Source organism: Branchiostoma belcheri, unplaced genomic scaffold (genome assembly GCF_001625305.1).
Source record: "Branchiostoma belcheri isolate BF01 breed outbred unplaced genomic scaffold, Haploidv18h27 scaffold254, whole genome shotgun sequence".
In the NCBI taxonomy this organism is placed as follows: domain Eukaryota; kingdom Metazoa; phylum Chordata; class Leptocardii; order Amphioxiformes; family Branchiostomatidae; genus Branchiostoma; species Branchiostoma belcheri.
The window spans coordinates 181,002-202,221 of NW_017803859.1; the positions used below are offsets into that span (position 1 = coordinate 181,002).

At 40.2% G+C, this 21,220-nt stretch overlaps 1 protein-coding gene and 1 long non-coding RNA gene across 2 annotated transcripts; both read right to left on the bottom strand.

The window, feature by feature from the left end:
• Positions 1-1,216: 1,216 nt before the first annotated feature.
• On the bottom strand, positions 1,217-3,423 carry LOC109471700. Its single transcript, XR_002140319.1, has 3 exons — positions 3,310-3,423; positions 2,197-2,283; positions 1,217-1,297 (listed from the first exon to the last, which is right to left on the bottom strand). It is a non-coding gene; the product is annotated as an uncharacterized LOC109471700 (long non-coding RNA).
• Positions 3,424-8,684: 5,261 nt separating this feature from the next.
• On the bottom strand, positions 8,685-10,371 carry LOC109471697 (big defensin-like). Its single transcript, XM_019771035.1, has 4 exons — positions 10,332-10,371; positions 9,718-9,951; positions 9,098-9,246; positions 8,685-8,802 (listed from the first exon to the last, which is right to left on the bottom strand). Exons 2-3 carry the CDS (start codon positions 9,941-9,943, stop codon positions 9,101-9,103), a joined length of 372 nt encoding a protein of 123 aa, XP_019626594.1. The 5' UTR covers positions 9,944-9,951; positions 10,332-10,371; the 3' UTR covers positions 8,685-8,802; positions 9,098-9,100.
• Positions 10,372-21,220: the final 10,849 nt, after the last annotated feature.

Sequence of the window (21,220 nt, forward strand, 5' to 3'; positions counted from 1 at the left end):
CACAGCCCTCCCGCGGGTCGGATATCCCTTCGGCCTTCGGGTGATAAGACCCGCGGTCGGGCTGGTACCTCGGGCGAAACGGAATACACAGTGTTGTATTCTATATTTATATACTTAGGGTTAATATGATGAAAATTTTTGTTGTTACATATCACATGGCATTGCACAGCGGATCATAGCAACATGTCGGTAGAATTTGACACCATGTCTCACCTCACCAAAAAAAAAATTAAACTGCCGCCATGATAATCTCTAAATCCTAGGGTCATAAGTAAAATGTTTGTTTACAATAGAACTGACACATTCGATGCTACATGGCGCAAACAATGTTATTTTTATATCCCTTCTGTACAAGTCCTCAAAAAACATTATCCAATCTGTTCTCAAATCTCATGTAATGTTCCGCAACAAATTCTTTCACAATATCTGGACCAGACTGTACTTGTAGACATATATTTTAATTGCTGTCATTGTGTTTATTTTTTATCTGTATGTTTTATACATGCGAGTTATGCCTGAAATAAAGAATGAAGAAAAATAAACCACTCAAACATGTCCATCACTTGTAGTAAGTATCAACCCTTACCTGATTCCTACTGTCAACCTGTGCTCCACGCTTCAGGAGGAGTTCTGCAACACCAACATGTCCCCGTGAAGCTGCACAGTGAAGCGGCGTGTAAAATTTCTGTAACAGAAGGAAAAGAGATGACGTTACATACTTTTAGTTAAAGAAGTTAACCGCATCGGGGGGCAAAATAGTCTACCAGATACCGTTGGCTCAGTTTTGACGCCACACATCAAAGACCAGAGGAAGACCAGAGTAATTAGTTAAAAGCTCTGGAGAAATTTTGTGTTGGATCAAAAGTTTTAACTTTAAACATATAACTACCAACACAGATAAACTTTCGTGATAGTTAAAGAAGCCTATCACCCTTATTTTGATTAACACTACATATGACGTAAACTCTTACTTCACCCCTACTGTCCACCTGTGCTCCAGCCTTCAGGAGGAGTTCAACAACACCAACATGTCCTTTTGAAGCTGCATTGTGAAGTGGCGTGTCTCCAAACTATAACAGAAGGAACAGAGCTGGCATTACATGGGAAGAAAACACGACCCCATTATCCTAATAATATGCGAGACGCGTTCAATACTCAAACATGTCCATCAACCATCGTAAGAATGAACCATTACCAGACGCTTACTGTCCACCTGTGCTCCAGTCTTTAGGAGGAGTTCAGCAACACCAACATGTCCTCCTGTAGCTGCCTGGTGAAGTGGCGTGTCACCATTCAGCTGGAAAAGAGATCAATCATTCAATCAATGAATCAAAACTGGTTTATTGTTTACAAAAGGCATTGCAGCCATCGGCTGAATTAAGCCTCCTGTACATTTCACATCTAAGAAGCGTTTACAATATATTGTTTAAAAGAAATAAAATATAATACAATTCTAACTAGATTTGCCTAATGCCTTATGCTTAGCCAGTTTCGAATAATCTTAGCTCATTGAGTAGTTTTAGGAGTCACAACAGTGACAGGTTAGCTCATCACAGTTTCTGAGGGACCGTGCGGGTGTTAGTTTCCTTGTAGCGGGTATAAAGTCAACACTTCTTTCAGATGCTGCCATGCTGTTTGCGAATTTCACACACAGTTGTTTGTTCGTACTTCCAACGGTCATCATGTGGGTCGTTAATCATACATAGAAATATAATGGGGTCCAATTTTGTACCTTGTGGTTCGCCGGTAGTGAGTGTTTGCCAATCTGACAACGAATATCAATATCTAACATGCTGTCGCCATTTTGAGAGGAAGGCAACTATCCAGGGTAGGATGCAAGGTCGGGTTCTCATGTTTAGGAGTTTTTTGACAGTTTGTTCATTGTTAATGGTCTCAAACGCTTTCGTGAAGTCTGTTAATACTATGCTACCCACGTTTTTGCTTCTCTCTACACCTTGGAATAATCTAACATGTCCATGCAGCAAGATTTGGGGTTTCTGTCGAAAATGATCATGATGTCTGCCCAGTTGAATCCAAGATTGAAGGCCAGATCCACCCAGCCTGTGTCCACGTTTATATTGGTAAAATGGAAATATTTCTCAAATATTCTCAGAAAGACATCGCTCCCCGCCCTTAACCTGGCCAGTGATAAAACAGGATTGTGGTTAAAAAAAGTTATAGTTTCTCCCTACTCACCCAAGGGGTACAGTTGACATCCACAAACTGTAGGAGCAGTCGCTTCACCTTGTCTTCATCTCCTTCAGCAGCTGCATACCAGAGTCCCTGGAGAAAGTGGCATTTATCATCATAACACAAAAGAAAACAATACAATTTGGGGTCGTGTGGCGTAGCGGCAGAGTGCGCGACTCGGAACTTAGAGTCCCGGGTTCGAGTCCTGACATGCCACCGATCTCGTGCCCTTGGGAAAGGCACTTTACACGGCTTACCTCACTTAGCTCAGGTGTAAACTAGTATTGTCCTGTCATGCATTTGTCCCCTGTGTTGGTGGCGGCATTAATATAAGTTGAAAAAACTTGAGTGTGTCGTCACCACGTCTGGTGATTACATGTTGGAATGTATGATGATGTTGGAATAAAAAAAATTAAAAAAACAATACAGAGGTAGAAAAAAGGAATACCATAACTCGCCCTTCTACAAGTATCTAGTTTAGTAGGTAAGGATATCGATTTACTGGAAATATCTATAAAAGTCATCCTCTAAAGGTAATGATGTAAAGAAACACCTGAAGTTTGCTTGATATCAACGTACGTAATATGATTGTGCAAGCGTTCACCAACCACAAAGGTGAGGAAACAACGGGATTTCACATCGTTTAAATTTTTGACTATGGGAAGTCATTGTCCAACACCTTTATTCATTATCAATCCAGGTATTCAGACGTCTTCGTCAATTTTTGTTCAGCGCTATAGTTACATGTAGACCTACAAATGTATTACAAATTTACCAGGCATGACATGTTTACCAGGCAAACATTGAATCAAGAATTAGTAACGAGCGTTCAAATTCCACAAATGCTGGGCCACGTACACACGAAACGCTGTTATGACACCATTGGTTGCTGATATGTTCATATTCAAGAGAAAAACCAATCAAAATGTCCATATAATTATCACATTCCATGTGCAGTACCTGTTATACTACAATTTCTACCAATAAATTAAAGCGTCTTTATGTTAGTTCGCCACAGCTAACTACCAAAAAATTAAAGGATAAACCACTGTACTGGAATTCTACAACACAACACACCACAAAATACACAACAAAGCACAAGGTAAGTATTTAGTTTACCTTTTCACGTCTCTGATAGGACATCTTGCTTGACTTGCACCTTTCTCACGAAAGTTTCGCGTCTTGAGTCTCGGCAGAAGTACGGCAAATTTTACCGGTCTTTGGTCGGGTCTGTAACGGTGGTGTAAAACTTCCGCCTACCTGTCCGCCATTTTGATCGGTCGGACGATGACCTTAACATGACGTAATCTGGACTGTTCCACTCACCATGTTACTAATTGTTTATTTTCGTGTTGTGAGGGCTAGCCCTTTATAATAGCCTCCGGCTAGTTGGGCAGTCCTGCCTGTACACATTTATTTATACAGTCTAATAAATCAAATCAAATCAAACCATTACTTTGTCATACTATTTGTCAGGGTGAGGGAAAATACTGACATTTTTTCGGTCGATTTGTAAATAGACGCCTTGCCAGCCATAAAAGCAATTACAAAAATTGGTAGATATTGGTAGTCTTTGTCCTGCAATTCTTTCCGTAATGTCATCCATGCATTTTTCAGAAACCTTTGAAAAGGATTGATTGTAGAATATTATCTTCTGATATGGGTTTTGAAGAGATTATTTTGCTCTCAAATCGCATGTACTCCATTAACATTATACAGCATGAAGGTACCATTATATCACTTCTTTCTTACAATTTCCATGGCCATACACGTCCAATCAACACACGAGATACGCTATATCTCAATTACATCATTACGTCACAGTTTGTTTCCGCAATGAATGCCGGGACAGTATGTGGTCAGTCAATGTTTATATTGTACAGGTGTGTGTGTGTTTGTGTAGCGTTACATAAACTACTTTCGTCTACTGTCACAACTAAATCACCCATTACAAAATGTAATGATATGTCACCAAAACTAGACCCAGCAAAAAATCAAACACACTGACTTTGAAAACTTGAAATGATCTTTATTCTTTAACTGGCCGTTCTAGAATGCTCTTTGTTTTTACAGGTAAACAAACTGTGACGTAATAATGTAAAAGGTCCATTAACTGACGATCCTTGAACCTCGCCAGAGGGGGGGGGGGGCAGCCACTCTGAAATTTATCTTTGGACCAGTCAAACGTGTTCTCATTCTTTCCTTTGTCTGAAAGAAAGATAACAGGTAATTAACCGTTTATTGAAAAGAATTTTATCGTATGTCTGAGTTTGCCTAAAAATCAAAAACGTGTTTCGTACGAATCAAGGTACGCGAATTCAGGGCTTACATTACTGTCGCCATGTGCACGCTCTATGCCTTGCCCCGCCATCTACTTCTGACGGCCATTCCAGTTCAACTTACGTCCGTTACAGTTCCAAACAAGCTGCCAGGAGTCCCAAAGTCACACCATATAATTTGCTCACATTCTTAATAGCTATCTACTGTTTATGCATTGTAATGATATTTGGTACATTGGTAGGTCTTAGGAAGACAAAGGTCAAGATCAAATAAGGGCCTCCTGGTGGCTGACTTTGGTACTGCAGCAGAACTTCCGGTTTTTGTATTGTTCTGACCATGCTATGGTCTGGGATTTTGGGTGAGAGATAACCTTTTCCTGTCAGGAATAAGTGCTGTAAGTTTCGTCCCCCTAGCGGCTTGGTCTGGAACTGCAGGGGAGTTTCTGGCAAAACTTTAAAAGCGGATAAGTCAGGAAAGGAATAACGTAGTTTCATCATTTTTGGTGTGTAGGTAGCTTATAGATGGCTTATAGATAGATGTACTTGATTAAATGCAAATTATGCAAATGAGAGATAAATTTGCATAATTATGTAGCAAATTCTGTAATTACAGTGTTTTACATTATAGTACTTTTATACATGTGATGTATGTAATCTATGGCAGGTAAAACATCAACAGCTACCAATTATTATTGTGAAAATTTTGCGATTTGTTAATGGTGAATGATTGGAATTTTATACCTTGTGACATTTGTAAGTTAACACAATATGCATATATTATGTTAATGTATACGTTTTTTTTTGTTGCTCTTTGTGCGACAGTTAGAGGTTAGGATAATGCATCAGACGCATGGACAGGTAATATCTTTTTAATTGCAAAAAAAGCAAATAAGTGTACACTGCCTCCCTTATCCACATTATACATTATAACTCAATATCCATATTTTATAGTCATAATAATTATATATTATTAAATACATTATATTTGTTATTGACTTCTGTGTTAACTAATATAGGTTTATGACTTCATTAAGATGCAAGAAGATCCTAGGGTGGCAAAGGATAGTATCAAATTGGCCAGGCTGTATTCATTGACCATAGAGGGTCCATACGCCATACAAGGGTATTGGACCCTCTCTGGCCAAGAGATACTGCCTGGCCAACTCAATATCAATACCCAAAGGGGGGGGGGGTCCTTATAGAATCCCCACAAATGAATTAATGGATAAGGGTATAAATGAATGAGACAAAATTCGAGCAGCAGAATCTGAATCAAGATCTACAAATATATACAGCTTCCAGATTTTGTAAACAAACAAATTTATCTGCAATCACAACAGCAAGGGGGCAGGTCCACTGGTAGTACTGTGTGTTTAACTCCCATACTCTTTCCCAAATGCTGAGTGCCAAGCAGAAAAAGCAGCATGTACGAGCGTACCATGTTTTCGGTACGACTCGGTCGGGGATCGGACTTGCGGCAAGACGAGCACTCTACTCACTTGGTCATTGCACCAGTAGAGACTCTGATTCTTTACACACACACACACACACACATACACACACACACACACACACACACACACACACACCTTTTCCTACACTACCAAAAATGCCAATCTTGTTTTTCTTCAGAGAAGAAAAATTTTCTTCAACTGAGAAAATTATTCTTCACCCAAGAAAAAAATCTTGTCCATGAGACAAGAATTTCAAGAAACTGCATTTTAGCATATTTTTCTTGTGGTAAGTATTTCTTTTCTTATGTATCTTGAACTAAATATCCTTAGACTATTATTCTTGCAGTAAGAATTTCTAAGTTTTCTAGAAAACCATTCTGTACACAAGAAAAGATTTCTTGAACTAAGATCTAACTCTTCTTGTAGCAAGAAAAATATTCTCCCCACAAGAAAAGATTTCTTGAACTAAGAGCTAACTGTTCTTGTAGCAAGAAAACCATTCTGCCCACAAGAAGAGATTTCTTGAAAGATCTAACTCTTCTTATTGCAAGAAAATCATTCTGTACACAAGAAAAGATTTCTTGAACTATTATCTAACTCTTCTTGTGGCAAGAAAACCATTCTCCTTGCAAGGAAAGATTTCTTCAACTAAGATCTAACTGTTCTTGTAGTAAGAAAACCATTCTCCCCACAAGAAAAGACTTCTTGAACTAACATCTAACTGTTCTTGTGGCAAGAAAACCATTCTGTACAAAAGAAAATATTTCTTAAACTAAGAGCTAACTGTGCTTGTAGCAAGAAAACCATTCTGCCCACAAGAAGAGATTTCTTGAACGAAGAGCTAACTGTTCTTGTAGCAAGAAAACCATTCTGTACACAAGAAAAGAAATACAATGTACATTGTATATAGTGCTACCTAAATAGAAAACGGACAATAATGTATAGCAACTAAATGTTATTTTGAAATGCATTTGGACAGTATAGAGATTTTATTTTCACATTGATTTTTGTACAATGTATCTAATTAAGACTATCAGTCCATCAACATTCTTGGAATGGAAACAGTTTAACAGTAGCTTTCAAAATATTATAGGATGTAACTAACAAGCCATTATGATTTCAGAATACAGATCGTATCACATTCTGATCAGAAACATATTCAGCAAAAACTGAAGTTTTCTCATTATAGAATTGGCAAAGTCACACCCTTTGGACACATGAAAACAACAGGAAAGACCTGTGTTAGTTTGCATGCGTGTACTGAAGGCAACAAGTCAAAAGAGGATGCTAAAATACTATTTTTATTACTTGGAGTAAACAATTTAAAATTATATTAGAAAGCACTGTAATAAACTTTACTATACAATACACCAGAGATATATGATTTGACTTTGAAATCAACCCCAATAGCGTTGTAACAATATCTGGGCTATGAAGTCTAAATACAATGTCAACAGATCTTATAGGTGGGGAGGGGGGCGCACTTACCTTCAATCTGTTTGGTTTCATGCTTTTTCTGTTGCAAAGTTGGTTTCTTCAGCAAGCTGACCACGATCACCATTGCTTCACATGTACACAAGGTCCTTTTTAATTTGATTTTGACTTCAAATCTGACATGAGTCAGTAACTGACAAAAATAAGTAACCAGCGCGGCTCCTACATCTGACTTACATTCAAAACCCCCTAACTGCATTGGGATTTGAATCAACCAATCAGGGGTTCAGAAAAGGTCACATGACAAGAAAAAACTAGAAAAAAGTTCTTACATCATCTTGAACATTACCAGGCAAAATAAGAATCATCTTTCTTAAACTTTCTGGTATTGCTAAGAAAAACAAGAATGGCCTTTCTTAAACTTTCTAGGGAAGAAAATCAAGAATGTTTAAGAATATAATACTAGCCATATCTTCAGCCTAATCAAAGATCAATTTTATATTAGACTTTCTTGTTTTTTTTCTTATCAGTATTTGTCAAGAAAGATAAGAAGTTAATTCCTGTATTTTCTTAAATGTTGCCAAGAAAAACAAGAATGATCTTTCTTAAGCTTTCTAGTCAAGAAAAACAAGAAACTTTAAGAAAAAAACACTAAGCAGAGCTTTATTCTAATAATAGATTTAGATAATTAAATTTCTTGCTTTTCCAATCAGTGTTTCCTAAGAAAGACAAGAACCAAATTCTTGTATTTTCTTAAACATTGCTAAGAAAAACAAGAATGGCCTTTTTCAATCATTCTCGGTAACATGAACTAAAATTTTTTTGACATACACAAGAAAAAAAATCTTAAATCTGACCACTTTGATGTCAGGTAAGAAAGAAATCTTCCATGGAGATTAAATAAGAAAATTTAACTAAGTCTGAGGGAATTTTAAGATTAAAAGAATTTTAATCTTGTAACTTAGAATCTTCCCTAGAAATATTGTCTTTACTAAAGAAATTTCAAGATTACAAGAATTCTAATCTGGTAAGTTAGAATCTCCTCAAGAAATATTTCTTCACCAAAGAAAATCAAGATTTAAAGAAGCCTATTTTAGAAACATTATCTCCACTCAAGAAAAATGAGAAAATTGTTCTTGGTGCAAGAACGTAGGTATACAGAAAATTTATTTTTTTCTTTTTTTTTTCTTATTATTCCCCCCCAAAGAAAAATTTTCTTCCCATGAGAAAATAAGAAAAACAAGAAAAAGCATTTTTGGTAGTGTACGTACCTGCCATACTGATTATAAGAAAACAATGACGAAATAGAAGTCATATGCATGAACTTTATTCTGATTTTCTGTCAATTCTACTCGTGTGACTATGATGTCATCGCGAGCACAGCGCAGAGGCATGGACAACTGCCGGGTGCAGAGTTAGGTCATCTGCAGTGGCGTGGCCGTCAGCTGAAAACATGGGAGCAACAAAAACGTCAGGAAAACAGTGCGCGGCAATGCAAAAGTTAGTCAACGATTGCTCTCTCTTTCAATCGAATGCAGAGTATATGTGAGAGTGTACATATGTGTTGATGCCACACATCTCTTTCATGTGATACATGCATGAACATGTAACAAGTTGACATGGCTCGGCGGTCAATTAACTCTCTTCTACTGAGCGGACGAAAATTCTATCTTATTAACTACATAACATTAACAGAGACGGCAATTTGCTCATACATTCATGTAAACTATCCGGATGCACCTTTCACATTTCCTCTGGGCGGCAGCATTTGTACCCTGCGCCCTGGTGACAGACGACCGAGTAATAGTCGTCGACAAACTCGTTTGCCTGGCATTCGGCGCGACAATGCCCTTCGATCCCGAGGCCCCCACAGGAGTGGCTGTTATGGTCTGGTGCAGCAGTCAAGGTACAGCTTATAAAATCAACATGTCATCTTACGCGTCATGAAATGAGCGAAACCACTCGCCATCGATACATATGGTACTGATATTGATATTGAAAAAGAAGAAAGAAGTGAAATGATATCTTACTAGGTGACTTTGCCTTACTAAACTTGACGAGGTTGCGTTGAAATCTAAGGGTTTCTTTTTACAACAACAACAAGAAACTGGTCGTTCTTTCCCGGCATATGTATGCCTATTCTATGCATAATACTGTGCATAGATTACAACATTAGAAGCAAAGATGTTCATTTTATTTATAACGGTGTACAATGCTAATGATGTAACCCAATGAGGAATACTCCAAGAATCTATGATCGCTGTACCACGAATGCCATTTTATGTACAATGCATCGAAGTTAGGTCTCTTAAGATGTGATTTCTTGTATTGAAAGAAAACTAACGAGGCGAAAAGGATACTGGAGATGGTGACTCCCGCAGCCGCCACGGCAGCAGCTCCATAAGCGGCCACCAGGAATTGCCACACGGCAGGAGCCACCGCGGCGCCGAAGTAGACAGCCGGTATGGCCAACTGACGGGCCTCCGTCCCCTTCTTCGGTGGGGCCCTCTTCACGACGGCGCCCAGGGTGGTGTAAGGGACCAGGAGCACCAGGAGCAACAGGCAGTAAGCCGTCTTCTTCTCCATTGTTTTTCCTGGCATATGTGTATTGAGGTTATTGCATATTTTTGTTGTCACAGATTTAACAAGGTAAATTTAATTTGTAGTCATCGCAATATGGCGGACATCATGTCGAAGTAGAATACTGCATCATCAAGAGAATGATAAAAACAAATGTTTATGTTGGAAATGCATGAAACCCGAGATCCCTTCTGTTACCATAGGTAGGTTCATTATAAAACACATTTTAGTAAAGACGGTCATATATTCGTCTTGTTCTTTGTTTTGTGGAATCCTTTGATTGCCGACAGTATTAATTACCTGTGAGATAGGGACTTATTGGTACTAATCTAGGATGAATCAAGTAAGAACTTAAGAGAAAGAAAGCTAGAAGTCGAGATAAATGATCCCTCACCGTTCTCTTTAGCTCTGTCTCGCGAACGATTCTTGTCTGGTATCTGTACGTTTCTGAAATCCAAAACTATAAGTACGGTGTTTATAAACATTATCTTAAAATGTATGCGAGAACAGAACCACCTGTAGATAAGAGATAATAGTAACAGTAAACGCACGTCATTGTTTTCCAGGAAACAGGTCGCGAAAACATGTCGTCCTTGTCAGATATCATATCTATGGCGTCTATTTGCTACAGCCCTATGTTGGGTCACAAGAGGTTCCTGAACTTCGGTGACACCAAGTAATGCAGATATTTCACATTGAACCAAATTACACCACTTAAATGTGTTACGGGAATATTATATGCGGTCATTCGCCATTCACTAGCCTAGATTAATACATCGAGGTCTGATTTAGTCAATTTTATACTCGGGTTTATTATAGTCGCGTCGGTGGCGCAACGTAAAATGGCGTCGGTTGCGCAACGGTTAGAGCGTTGGACTCGGAACCGAGAGGTCCCGGGTTCGATACTCACCGTGGCCCGACGTTGTGTCCCTGGGAAAGGCACTTTACACGACTTCCCCACCTATACGGTGGAGTGACGCCCACCGAGCCTCTTAGGCTAATCTGTCTGTAAAGGTGCCAAAAACACCTTACGGATTTGGTGCGCCGATGTGACAACATCTCATATTGGCCACTGAGAGCCGTAATTTTTTTTTTTATAGTCAGGGGTAGACTAAGGCCCGTTACTGATTTCCTCTGTATCTCTTTATAATGGTTATTACAAAGAAAGCAGAAGGCCCCTCATCCGTATAACGCATTTAGGGCCGCGTGAGTTTTATTTGCGTCCCGCAGGTGCAAAGTACAAGCGCAGGAACAAAGTTTGCGTCGGTAAAGAGAATCTAGTAAAGAACGATATACACTTTCAACAAACACATCGTTGTTACTACGTTCTTGCCTGTGGTCGTAATGCTAAAACCGTATAACATTGACGTTGGTCAGCATACCATGCTGATATCACACTTTTGCTAAGAAAACATGCAAAACATGCACCCATATTCGCCAAATTAGGTCATCATCTAACAGCAGGTATTCTAACAAAAAATTACCAAACCTAATCCAGTTAATGAGTTAAGGTTGAGGGGGTGGGTGTGTTAAGGGCAGACAGTACAATTACCTTTGGCCATAGGAACCTATGGTTAAACGCACTGAAACAAGTTCCCATGAAAATTCTTTTTCACATTTCAGTCTTTCAAAATTTGTCCACACCAGAGAGCCACAAGGGTCTGTTTTCGAAATATAAAAAGAAAATAGGGGATTGGCTAGCTAAAACTCTTACAACAGCTGACAAGGCTAGTCCACTTAGGTTTAGACGGCGGAATATCTGCTGAGATGTCAGAGCAATGTTTATGTAATACGAGGTTTTCCCGTATAACGTCCTTGATTAGTCTCCACCAGGCATCATCCTATACGGGGGGGGAATTGTCGTAAAAGTAGGTAAGAAAACGGGGGAATAAATTATAATAGTTAGCAGGAGTCGGGAAGGTTAATTTCCCCCTCCGACGCAAATCAAAACGGTGGTCAAATGTTCTCCCCTGGCCCTGGCCAATTACTCTCCATATTTGGCTAAATTTTATTGCCGTTGAACCCGCCTTGGTGGTTTGGTAGAGGCTATAACCTGCACGGACACTGTATTAAAGAGCACTAGGTTATAACAGTGACCGCTGAAGTTCCACAGCCGAGTACAATATTTACCTCCATGAAAAATGGAGGTATTGTTTTTGGCGTGTCTGTCTTTGCGTCTGTGGGTGTTTCTGTGTGAGTTTCCGCAATGATGTAGTCAGCATAACTTCATAACGCCTTTATGGATTGTGATGATATTTGGTATGCTGGTAATTCTTAGAAAGACAAAGATCAAGGTCAAATATGAGCCTCCTGGTGGGTGACCTTCATACTACAGCAGAACTTCCGGTTTTGTATCTTTTGTCCTGAACATGTTATGGTCTTGACGTTTAAGAGACAGATAGCTTTTCCTGTGAGGAATAAGTGATGTGGATTTGGTCCCCCTAGCAGCTTGTTTTGGAACTACAGGGGACTTTCTGGCGAAATCTTTAAAAGCCAATAAGTCCAAATAGGAACAACGTATTTTCATCATATTTTATGTGTAGGTAGCTGAGAGAGAGTTGTACATAATAAAATGCGAAATATGCAAATGAGGACCTAATTTGCATAAGTAAGGAGGACATTCTATAATTACAGTGTTTTATATAATAGTTCTTACAATCACTACAGCAAGGGGGCAGGTCCAGTGGTAGTACTGTGTGTTTAACTCCCATACTCTTTCCCAAATGCTGAGTGCCAAGCAGAAAAAGCAGCATCTACGAGCGTACCGTGTTTAAAGTCTTCGGTACGACTCGGTCGGAGATCGGACTTGCGGCAAGGCGAGCACTCTACTCACTTGGTCATTACACCAGTAGAGACTCTGATTATAAACACACATACACACCTTTTCCTACCTGCCATACTGGTTAGAAGAAAACAATGACGAAATAGAAGTCATATGCATGAACTTTATTCTGATTTTCTGTCAATTCTACTATTCAGTGTGACTATGATGTCATCGCGAGCACAGCGCAGAGGCGTGGACAACTGCCGGGTGCAGAGTTAGGTCATCTGCAGTGGCGTGGCCGTCAGCTGAAAACATGGGAGCAACAAAAACGTCAGGAAAACAGTGCGCGGCAATGCAAAAGTTAGTCAATGATTGCTCTCTCTTTCAATCGAATGCACAGTATATGTGAGAGTGTACATATGTGTTGATGTCACATATTTATTTCATGTCATACATGCATGAACATGTAACAAGTTGAATTGTTTCATCGGTCAATTAACTCTCTTCTACTGAGCGGACGAAAATCCTATCTTATTAACTACATAACATTAACAGAGACGGCACTTTGCTCATACATTCATGTAAAATATCCGGATGCACCTTTCACATTTCCTCTGGGCGGCAGCATTTGTACCCTGCTTCCTGGTGACAGACGACCGAGTAATAGTCGTCGACAAACTCGTTTGCCTGGCATTCGGCGCGACAATGCCCTTCGATCCCGAGGCCCCCACAGGAGTGGCTGTTATGGTCTGGTGCAGCAGTCAAGGTACAGCTTATAAAATCAACATGTCATCTTACGCGTCATGAAATGAGCGAAACCACTCGCCATCGATACATATGGTACTGATATTGATATTGAAAAAGAAGAAAGAAGTGAAATGATATCTTACTAGGTGACTTTGCCTTACTAAACTTGACGAGGTTGCGTTGAAATCTAAGGGTTTCTTTTTACAACAACAACAAGAAACTGGTCGTTCTTTCCCGTCATATGTATGCCTATTCTATGCATAATACTGTGCATAGATTACAACATTAGAAGCAAAGATGTTCATTTTATTTATAACGGTGTACAATGCTAATGATGTAACCCAATGAGGAATACCCCAAGAATCTATGATCGCTGTACCACGAATGCCATTTTATGTACAATGCATCGAAGTTAGGTCTCTTAAGATGTGATTTCTTGTATCTAAAGAAAACTAACGAGGCGAAAAGGATACTGGAGATGGTGACTCCCGCAGCCGCCACGGCAGCAGCTCCATAAGCGGCCACCAGGAATTGCCACACGGCAGGAGCCACCGCGGCGCCGAAGTAGACAGCCGGTATGGCCAACTGACGGGCCTCCGTCCCCTTCTTCGGTGGGGCCCTCTTCACGACGGCGCCAAGGGCGGTGTAAGGGACCAGGAGCACCAGGAACAACAGGCAGTAAGCCGTCTTTTTCTCCATTGTTTTTCCTGGCATATGTGTATCGAGGTTATTGCATACATATGTTGTCACAGATTTAACAAGGTAAATTTAATTTGTAGTCATCGCAATATGGCGGACATCATGTCGAAGTAGAATACTGCATCATCAAGAGAATTATAAAAACAAATGTTTATGTTGGAAATACATGAAACCCGATATCCCTTCTGTTACCATAGGTAGGTTCATTATAAAACACATTTTAGTAAAGACGGTCATATATTCGTCTTGTTCTTTGTTTTGTGGAATCCTTTGATTGCCGACAGTATTAATTACCTGTGAGATAGGGACTTATTGGTACTAATCTAGGATGAATCAAGTAAGAACTTAAGAGAAAGAAAGCTAGAAGTCGAGATAAATGATCCCTCACCGTTCTCTTTAGCTCTGTCTCGCGAACGATTCTTGTCTGGTATCTGTACGTTTCTGAAATCCAAAACTATAAGTACGGTGTTTATAAACATTATCTTAAAATGTATGCGAGAACAGAACCACCTGTAGATAAGAGATAATAGTAACAGTAAACGCACGTCATTGTTTTCCAGGAAACAGGTCGCGAAAACATGTCGTCCTTGTCAGATATCATATCTATGGCGTCTATTTGCTACAGCCCTATGTTGGGTCACAAGAGGTTCCTGAACTTCGGTGACACCAAGTAATGCAGATCTTTCACATTGAACCAAATTACACCACTTAAAGGTGTTACGGGAATATTATATGCGGTCATTCGCCATTCACTAGCCTAGATTAATACATCGAGGTCTGATTTCGTCAATTTTATACTCGGTTTTATTAAAGTCAGTGATAGATTAAGGCCCGTTACTGATTTCCTCTGTATCTCTTTATAATGGTTATTACAAAGAAAGCAGAAGGCCCCTCATCCGTATAACGCATTTAGGGCCGCGTGAGTTTTATTTGCGTCCCGCAGGTGCAAAGTACAAGCGCAGGAACAAAGTTTGCGTCGGAAAAGAGAATGTAGTAAAGAACGATATACACTTTCAACAAACACATCGTTGTTACTATGTTACTGTGGTCGTAATGCTAAAACCCTGCAAACGTTTTAAATGCGTAGCTACTTTAAACGTTAATGGGGTTTCGTTTTATTAAAACTTTGCGTTTGGGGGTTATGGTACGTTTGTGTGAATAAAGGTAATATATAAATTCATTTAACCGATTGATTTGATAGTCTCGAAAGATAACTTTCTTCGAGACTAATTATCTTTTATTCACCTTTTTGTAAGAGAATGAGTAGAAAACTAGCACCATCTCTACTACATTGACGATCAAAACATTGACTCGGTTACAAATACCTCAAACGGCAGGGGCTGGTATCTGAGCAGTATGAAAGAACGGCTTACGTAAGGTTGGGGGTCATGTTTGAATTGAAACCTCTACCTCACACAGTACAAACTCCGCCTCCGCCAAAGTGCATTCTTCTGTCAGTTTGAGGCTAGTATTATATGGGGTTCGGCAGGCCTCCATCCGGGGGATTTGTAGTGAATCATCAACTTTCAGAAAGTTAGTTTGTACCATCGCCCACAGGGGCATGCCCCTACCCATTTTCGAAAGGTGTGGTGGATTCTTTAACGTGCGTGGGGTGTGGCTATCCCCAAACAACTAACCTCCATTTAACGTCCTATCCGAGGGACGTCCTTGACCAAAGATAGATAAACCTGAGTGCAGTGAGGAAAGTTGTGTAAAGTGCCTTTTCCAAGGACATGTCTGGGCATGTAGGTGGAATCGAACCCAGTTTGTCCTTGGAACTCAAGCATTATCTGGCATGACGTCTCCTTATACTGGCAGCGGGTAAAATAGTCTTTTGCTAACAATGCAACTAGAGATAATTTAAAATAGTAAAATGATCACCTTCTCTACGCACTGCAAAATGGAGAACAAATGGGTAAATGAATAAATAAATGACATTGTATGTATGGATAGACACTAGATTAATTAGTGAACGGTGGATAACTTACTTACTCCCGACTCACCCACCAACTCACTCACCTGTCCACCCACTCACCCAATCACTCACCCAACCACACACTCATCCACTCACTCACTCACTCACTCACTCACTCACTTACCCACTCACTCACTCACTTACTCACCCACTCCACAACCAGCTCAGTTCAGGGCAGGCCAACTAGGCTGTGGCTATTACAAAGGACTTGTCCTGCTGACAAGACATGAAAAAAAATTACGCCAACATTTAAGGTAGGTGGTTTGACAATCTACAATAACTTTAAGTACATAGTAAATTAATCCAGTGTTACTGAAGTTCACGAAACTTCTGGTGACCCATGAGTGACGTAATAAAAATGTCCTGTTTTTGAAGCTTCTTTCAACATTTGCTCTGATAAGCTTCCTGGAAAACAACTAAGTCAATCTATCCCGGGTTGGAGTCCTGACATGCCACCGATCTTGTGTCCTTAGGAAAGGCACTTCACACGACTTTACTCACTTCGCTCAGGTTTGGTATTATATTGTCGATGTCCCCTGTGTTGGTGGCGACATTAACATAAGTTAAAAAAACTTGAGTGTGCCGTCACCACGTCTTGTGATTACATGTTGGAATATATTTTTAAAAAATAATTAAAAGGCATGCAGCATAAAATTGATACAAAGAAATCGATTTGAAGTAGAGACGCATGACTCATTACAATACTAACATATCTAATCATATTTGAAGAATGTATTTGGTCGGAAAGGCAGGCGTGGGCTACCTTACTACAACAGTCTAAAGTTCAATTCTCTGTTACGGAGTTACTGCCAGACGTTTATTTTTCTAATTATACACGAACACTATCACTATCACTTTGTGATAACAAAAACATCTGCATACAATGACGCAGGATAAATTCGAAAATAGATTGACTTAGTTGTTTTCCAGGAAGCTTATCAGAGCAAATGTTGAAAGAAGCTTCAAAAACAGGATATTTTCATCACGTCATTCATGGGTCACCAGAAGTTTCGTGAACTTCAGTAACACTGGATTGATTTACTATGGACTTAAAGTTATTGTAGATTGTCAAAATCTTAAACGTTGCCGTATTTTTTGTCATGTCTTGTCAGCAGGACAAGTCCTTTGTAATAGCTACAGCCTAGTTGGCCTGCCCTGAGCTGGTTGTGGAGTGGGTGGGTGAGTGAGTGAGTGAGTGAGTGAGTGAGTGAGGAGTCAGTGAGTGGGTGAGTAAGTGGGTGAGTGGGTGAGTGTGTGTGAGTGAGTGAGTGAGTGCGTGAGTGTGTGTGTGTGTGTGTGTGTGTATGTGTTAGTAGTGAGTGGATGAGTGTGTGATTGGTTGGGTGAGTGAGTGAGTGAATGAGTTGGTGAGTGGGTGAGTGAGAGGGTGAGTGGGTGGGTGAGTAAGTAAGTTATTCCCCGTTCACTAATTAATCTAGTGTCTATCCATACATACAATGTCATCCTTGTTCTCCATTCCGCAATGCGTGGAGGAGGTGATCATTTTAACTGTTTTAAATTACCTCTAGTTGCGTTGATAACAAAAGACTGTTTTACCCGCTGCCAGTATAAAAAACGTCATGATAGATAATGCTTGAGTTCCAAGGACAAACTGGGTTCGATTCCACCTACATGCCCAGACATGTCATTGGAAAAGGCACTTTACACAACTTTCCTCACTGCACTCAGGTTTACCTATCTTTGGTCAAGGATGTCCCTCGGATAGGACGTTGAATGGAGGTTAGTTGCTTGGAGAGGGCCACGCCCCACTCACGTTAAAGAACCCACCACACCTTTCGAAAAAGGGTAGGGGCATGCCCCTGTGGGCGATGGTACAAACTAACTTTCTGAAAGTTGATGATTCACTACAAATCCCCCGGATGGAGGCCTGCCGAACCCCATATAATACTAGCCTCAAACTGACAGAAGAATGCACTTTGGCGGAGGCGGAGTTTGTACTGTGTGAGGTAGAAGTTTCAATTCAAACATGACCCCCAACCTTACGTAAGCCGTTCTTTTAATACTGCTCAGATAACAGCCCCTGCCGTTTGAGGTATTTGTAACCGAGTCAATGTTTTGATAGTCAATGTAGTAGAGATGGTGCTAGTTTTCTACTCATTCTCTTACAAAAAGGTGAATAAAAGATAATTAGTCTCGAAGAAAGTTATCTTTCGAGGCTATTAAATCAATCGGTTAAATGAATTTACATACCTTTATTCACACAAACGTACCATAACCCCCGCACGCGAAGTTTTAATAAAACGAAACCCCATTAACGTTTAAAGTAGCTACGCATTTAAAACGTTTGCAGGGTTTTAGCATTACGACCACAGTAACATAGTAACAACGATGTGTTTGTTGAAAGTGTATATCGTTCTTTACTACATTCTCATTCCCGACGCAAACTTTGTTCCTGCGCTTGTACTTTGCACCTGCGGGACGCAAATAAAACTCACGCGGCCCTAAATGCGTTATACGGATGAGGGGCCTCCTGCTTTCTTTTTAATAACCATTATAAAGAGATACAGAGGAAATCAGTAACGGGCCTTAGTCTACCCCTGACTATAATAAAACCGAGCATAAAATTAACTAAATGAGACCTCGATGTATCAATCTAGGCTAGTGAATGGCGAATGGCCGCATATAATATTCACCTTTAAGTGGTGTAATTTAAACCAAATTGGTTCAATGTGAAAGGCGTCAGCAGGGCAAATGGTTTTAAATTTGTAGATAATTATGTACGTGCAGCCATGAATTCGCCAATGGTTACTCGCATGACGACGTGCATGTACGTCCAACTTAAAATGTCCCAAAGGTTTGTGTTGTTTCCGCTATAACATTTGGGTCTTCTGCAGAATGCCTATTTTCTTTCCATTCTATATCTCGCCTAGCCGCTCCACTAGATGATATAATTCTGCTATTTTAAAATCCAAGACAATAGATATTGAATAGGTGTTGCCTTATCGTGATGTGAGTGAACTATATGACAATTTCCAAACGATCATTGGTGGACGTCATGCCGCCCATTATATTACGAGGGGACATAATACAAGCTTAGCTTAATACAAGACGAAGTGACTTGTAGCGAAGCACCATTTCCAGACAGTAGTATTTGGACCATCACACCCCCACCCGCATGTCCCTACTCTTTTCCAAATGTGTGGTGGGTTCTTTAACGTGCGTGGGGTGTGGCTCTCCACAAACACCGGAACTCCATTTAACGTCCCATCTGAGGGAGTCTCATTAACTACTCATTTACACCTGAGTGAAGTAAGAAAGGTCGTGTAAAGTGCATTTCCCAAGGGCATAAGATCGGTAACAAGGCAGGACTCGAACCCAGGAGCCCTTACCTCTGAGCCGAACACGCTACCGTTTGCGCCAAACTATTCCGCAAATACGATATTGACTACGATGCAATAAGGTATTATCAAATTTGGTGGCCTTTTAAGTACGGGCATGTAACAGGCTTCAGATGGCTTTTCCAATCGTACGTTTCGTAACATGCGTGGATGGAATATATCTGCATTACTTGGTGTCATCGAAGTTCAGGAACCTCTTGTGGCCCAACATAGGGCCGTAGCAAATAGACGCCATAGATATGATATCTGACAAGGACGACATGTTTTCGCGACCTGTTTCCTGGAAAACAATGACGTGCGTTTACTGTTACTATTATCTCTTATCTACAGGTGGTTCTATTCTCGCATACATTTTGAGATAATGTATATAAACACCGTACTTATAGTTTTGGATTTCAGAAACGTACAGATACCAGACAAGAATCGTTCGAGAGACAGAGCTACAGAGAACGGTGAGGGATCATTTATCTCGTCTTCTAGCTTTCTTTCTCTTAAGTTCTTACTTGATTCATTCTATATTTACAGTACCAATAAGTCCCTATCTCACAGGTAATTAGTACTGTCGGCAATCAAATGATTCCACAAAACAAAGAACAACAAGCCGAATGTATAACCGTCTTTACTAAAATGTGTTTTATAATGAACCTACCTATGGTAACAGAAAGCAGACAATCAAGGATTTCGGGTTTCATGTATTTCCAATATAAACATTTGTTTTTATCATTCTCTTGATGATGTAGTATTCTACTTCGACATGATGTCCGCCATATTGCGATGACTACAAATTAAATTTACCTTGTTAAATCTGTGACAACATATGTATGCAATAACCTCAATACACATATGCCAGGAAAAACAATGGAGAAAAAGACGGCTTACTGCCTGTTGTTCCTGGTGCTCCTGGTCCCTTACACCACCCTGGGCGCCATCGTGAAGAGGGCCCCACCGAAGAAGGGGACGGAGGCCCGTCAGTTGGCCATACCGGCTGTCTACTTCGGCGCCGCGGTGGCTCCTGCCGTGTGGCAATTCCTGGTGGCCGCTTATGGAGCTGCTGCCGTGGCGGCTGCGGGAGTTACTGTCTCCAGTATCCTTTTCGCCTCGTTAGTTTTCTTTAAATACAAGAAGTCACATCTTCACACCTAACTTCGATGCATTGTACATAAAATGGCAGTCGTGGTAAAGCGCTCATTGATTCTTGGAGTATTCCTCACTGTGTTACGTCATTAGCATTGTACACCGTTATAAATAAAATGAATATCTTAGTTTCTAATGTTGTAATCTTTACACAGTATTATGCATAGAATATGCATACATATGCCGGGAAAGTAAGACCATTTTTTTGTTGTTGTTGTTGTTGTTGTTGTAAAAAGAAACCCTTAAATTCCAACGCAACCTCGTCAAGTTTAGGAAGGCAAAGTCACCTAGTAAGAAATCATTTCACTTCTTTCTTCTTTTTCAATATCAATATCAGTACCATATGTATCGATGGCGAGTGGAAACCATGAAGCTTAAGATGAAATGTTGATTTTATAAGCTGTACCTTGACTGCTGCACCAGACCACAACAGCCACTCCTGTGGGGGCCTCGGGATCGAAGGGCATTGTCGCGCCGAATGCCAGGAAAACGAGTTTGTCGACGACTATTACTCGGTCGTCTGTCACCAAGACGCAGGGTACAAATGCTGCCGCCAAGAGGAAATGTGAAAGGTGCATCCGGATATTTTACATGAATGTATGGGC

Coding starts and splice junctions, on each gene's coding strand:
- LOC109471697 (XM_019771035.1), bottom strand. CDS start 9,943: ATGGAGAAGAAGACGGCTTACTGCCTGTTGCTCCTGGTGCTCCTGGTC. Junction 9,247..9,717: donor TGCGGGAGTCACCATCTCCA/GTATCCTTTTCG, acceptor CTGCTGCACCAG/ACCATAACAGCCACTCCTGT.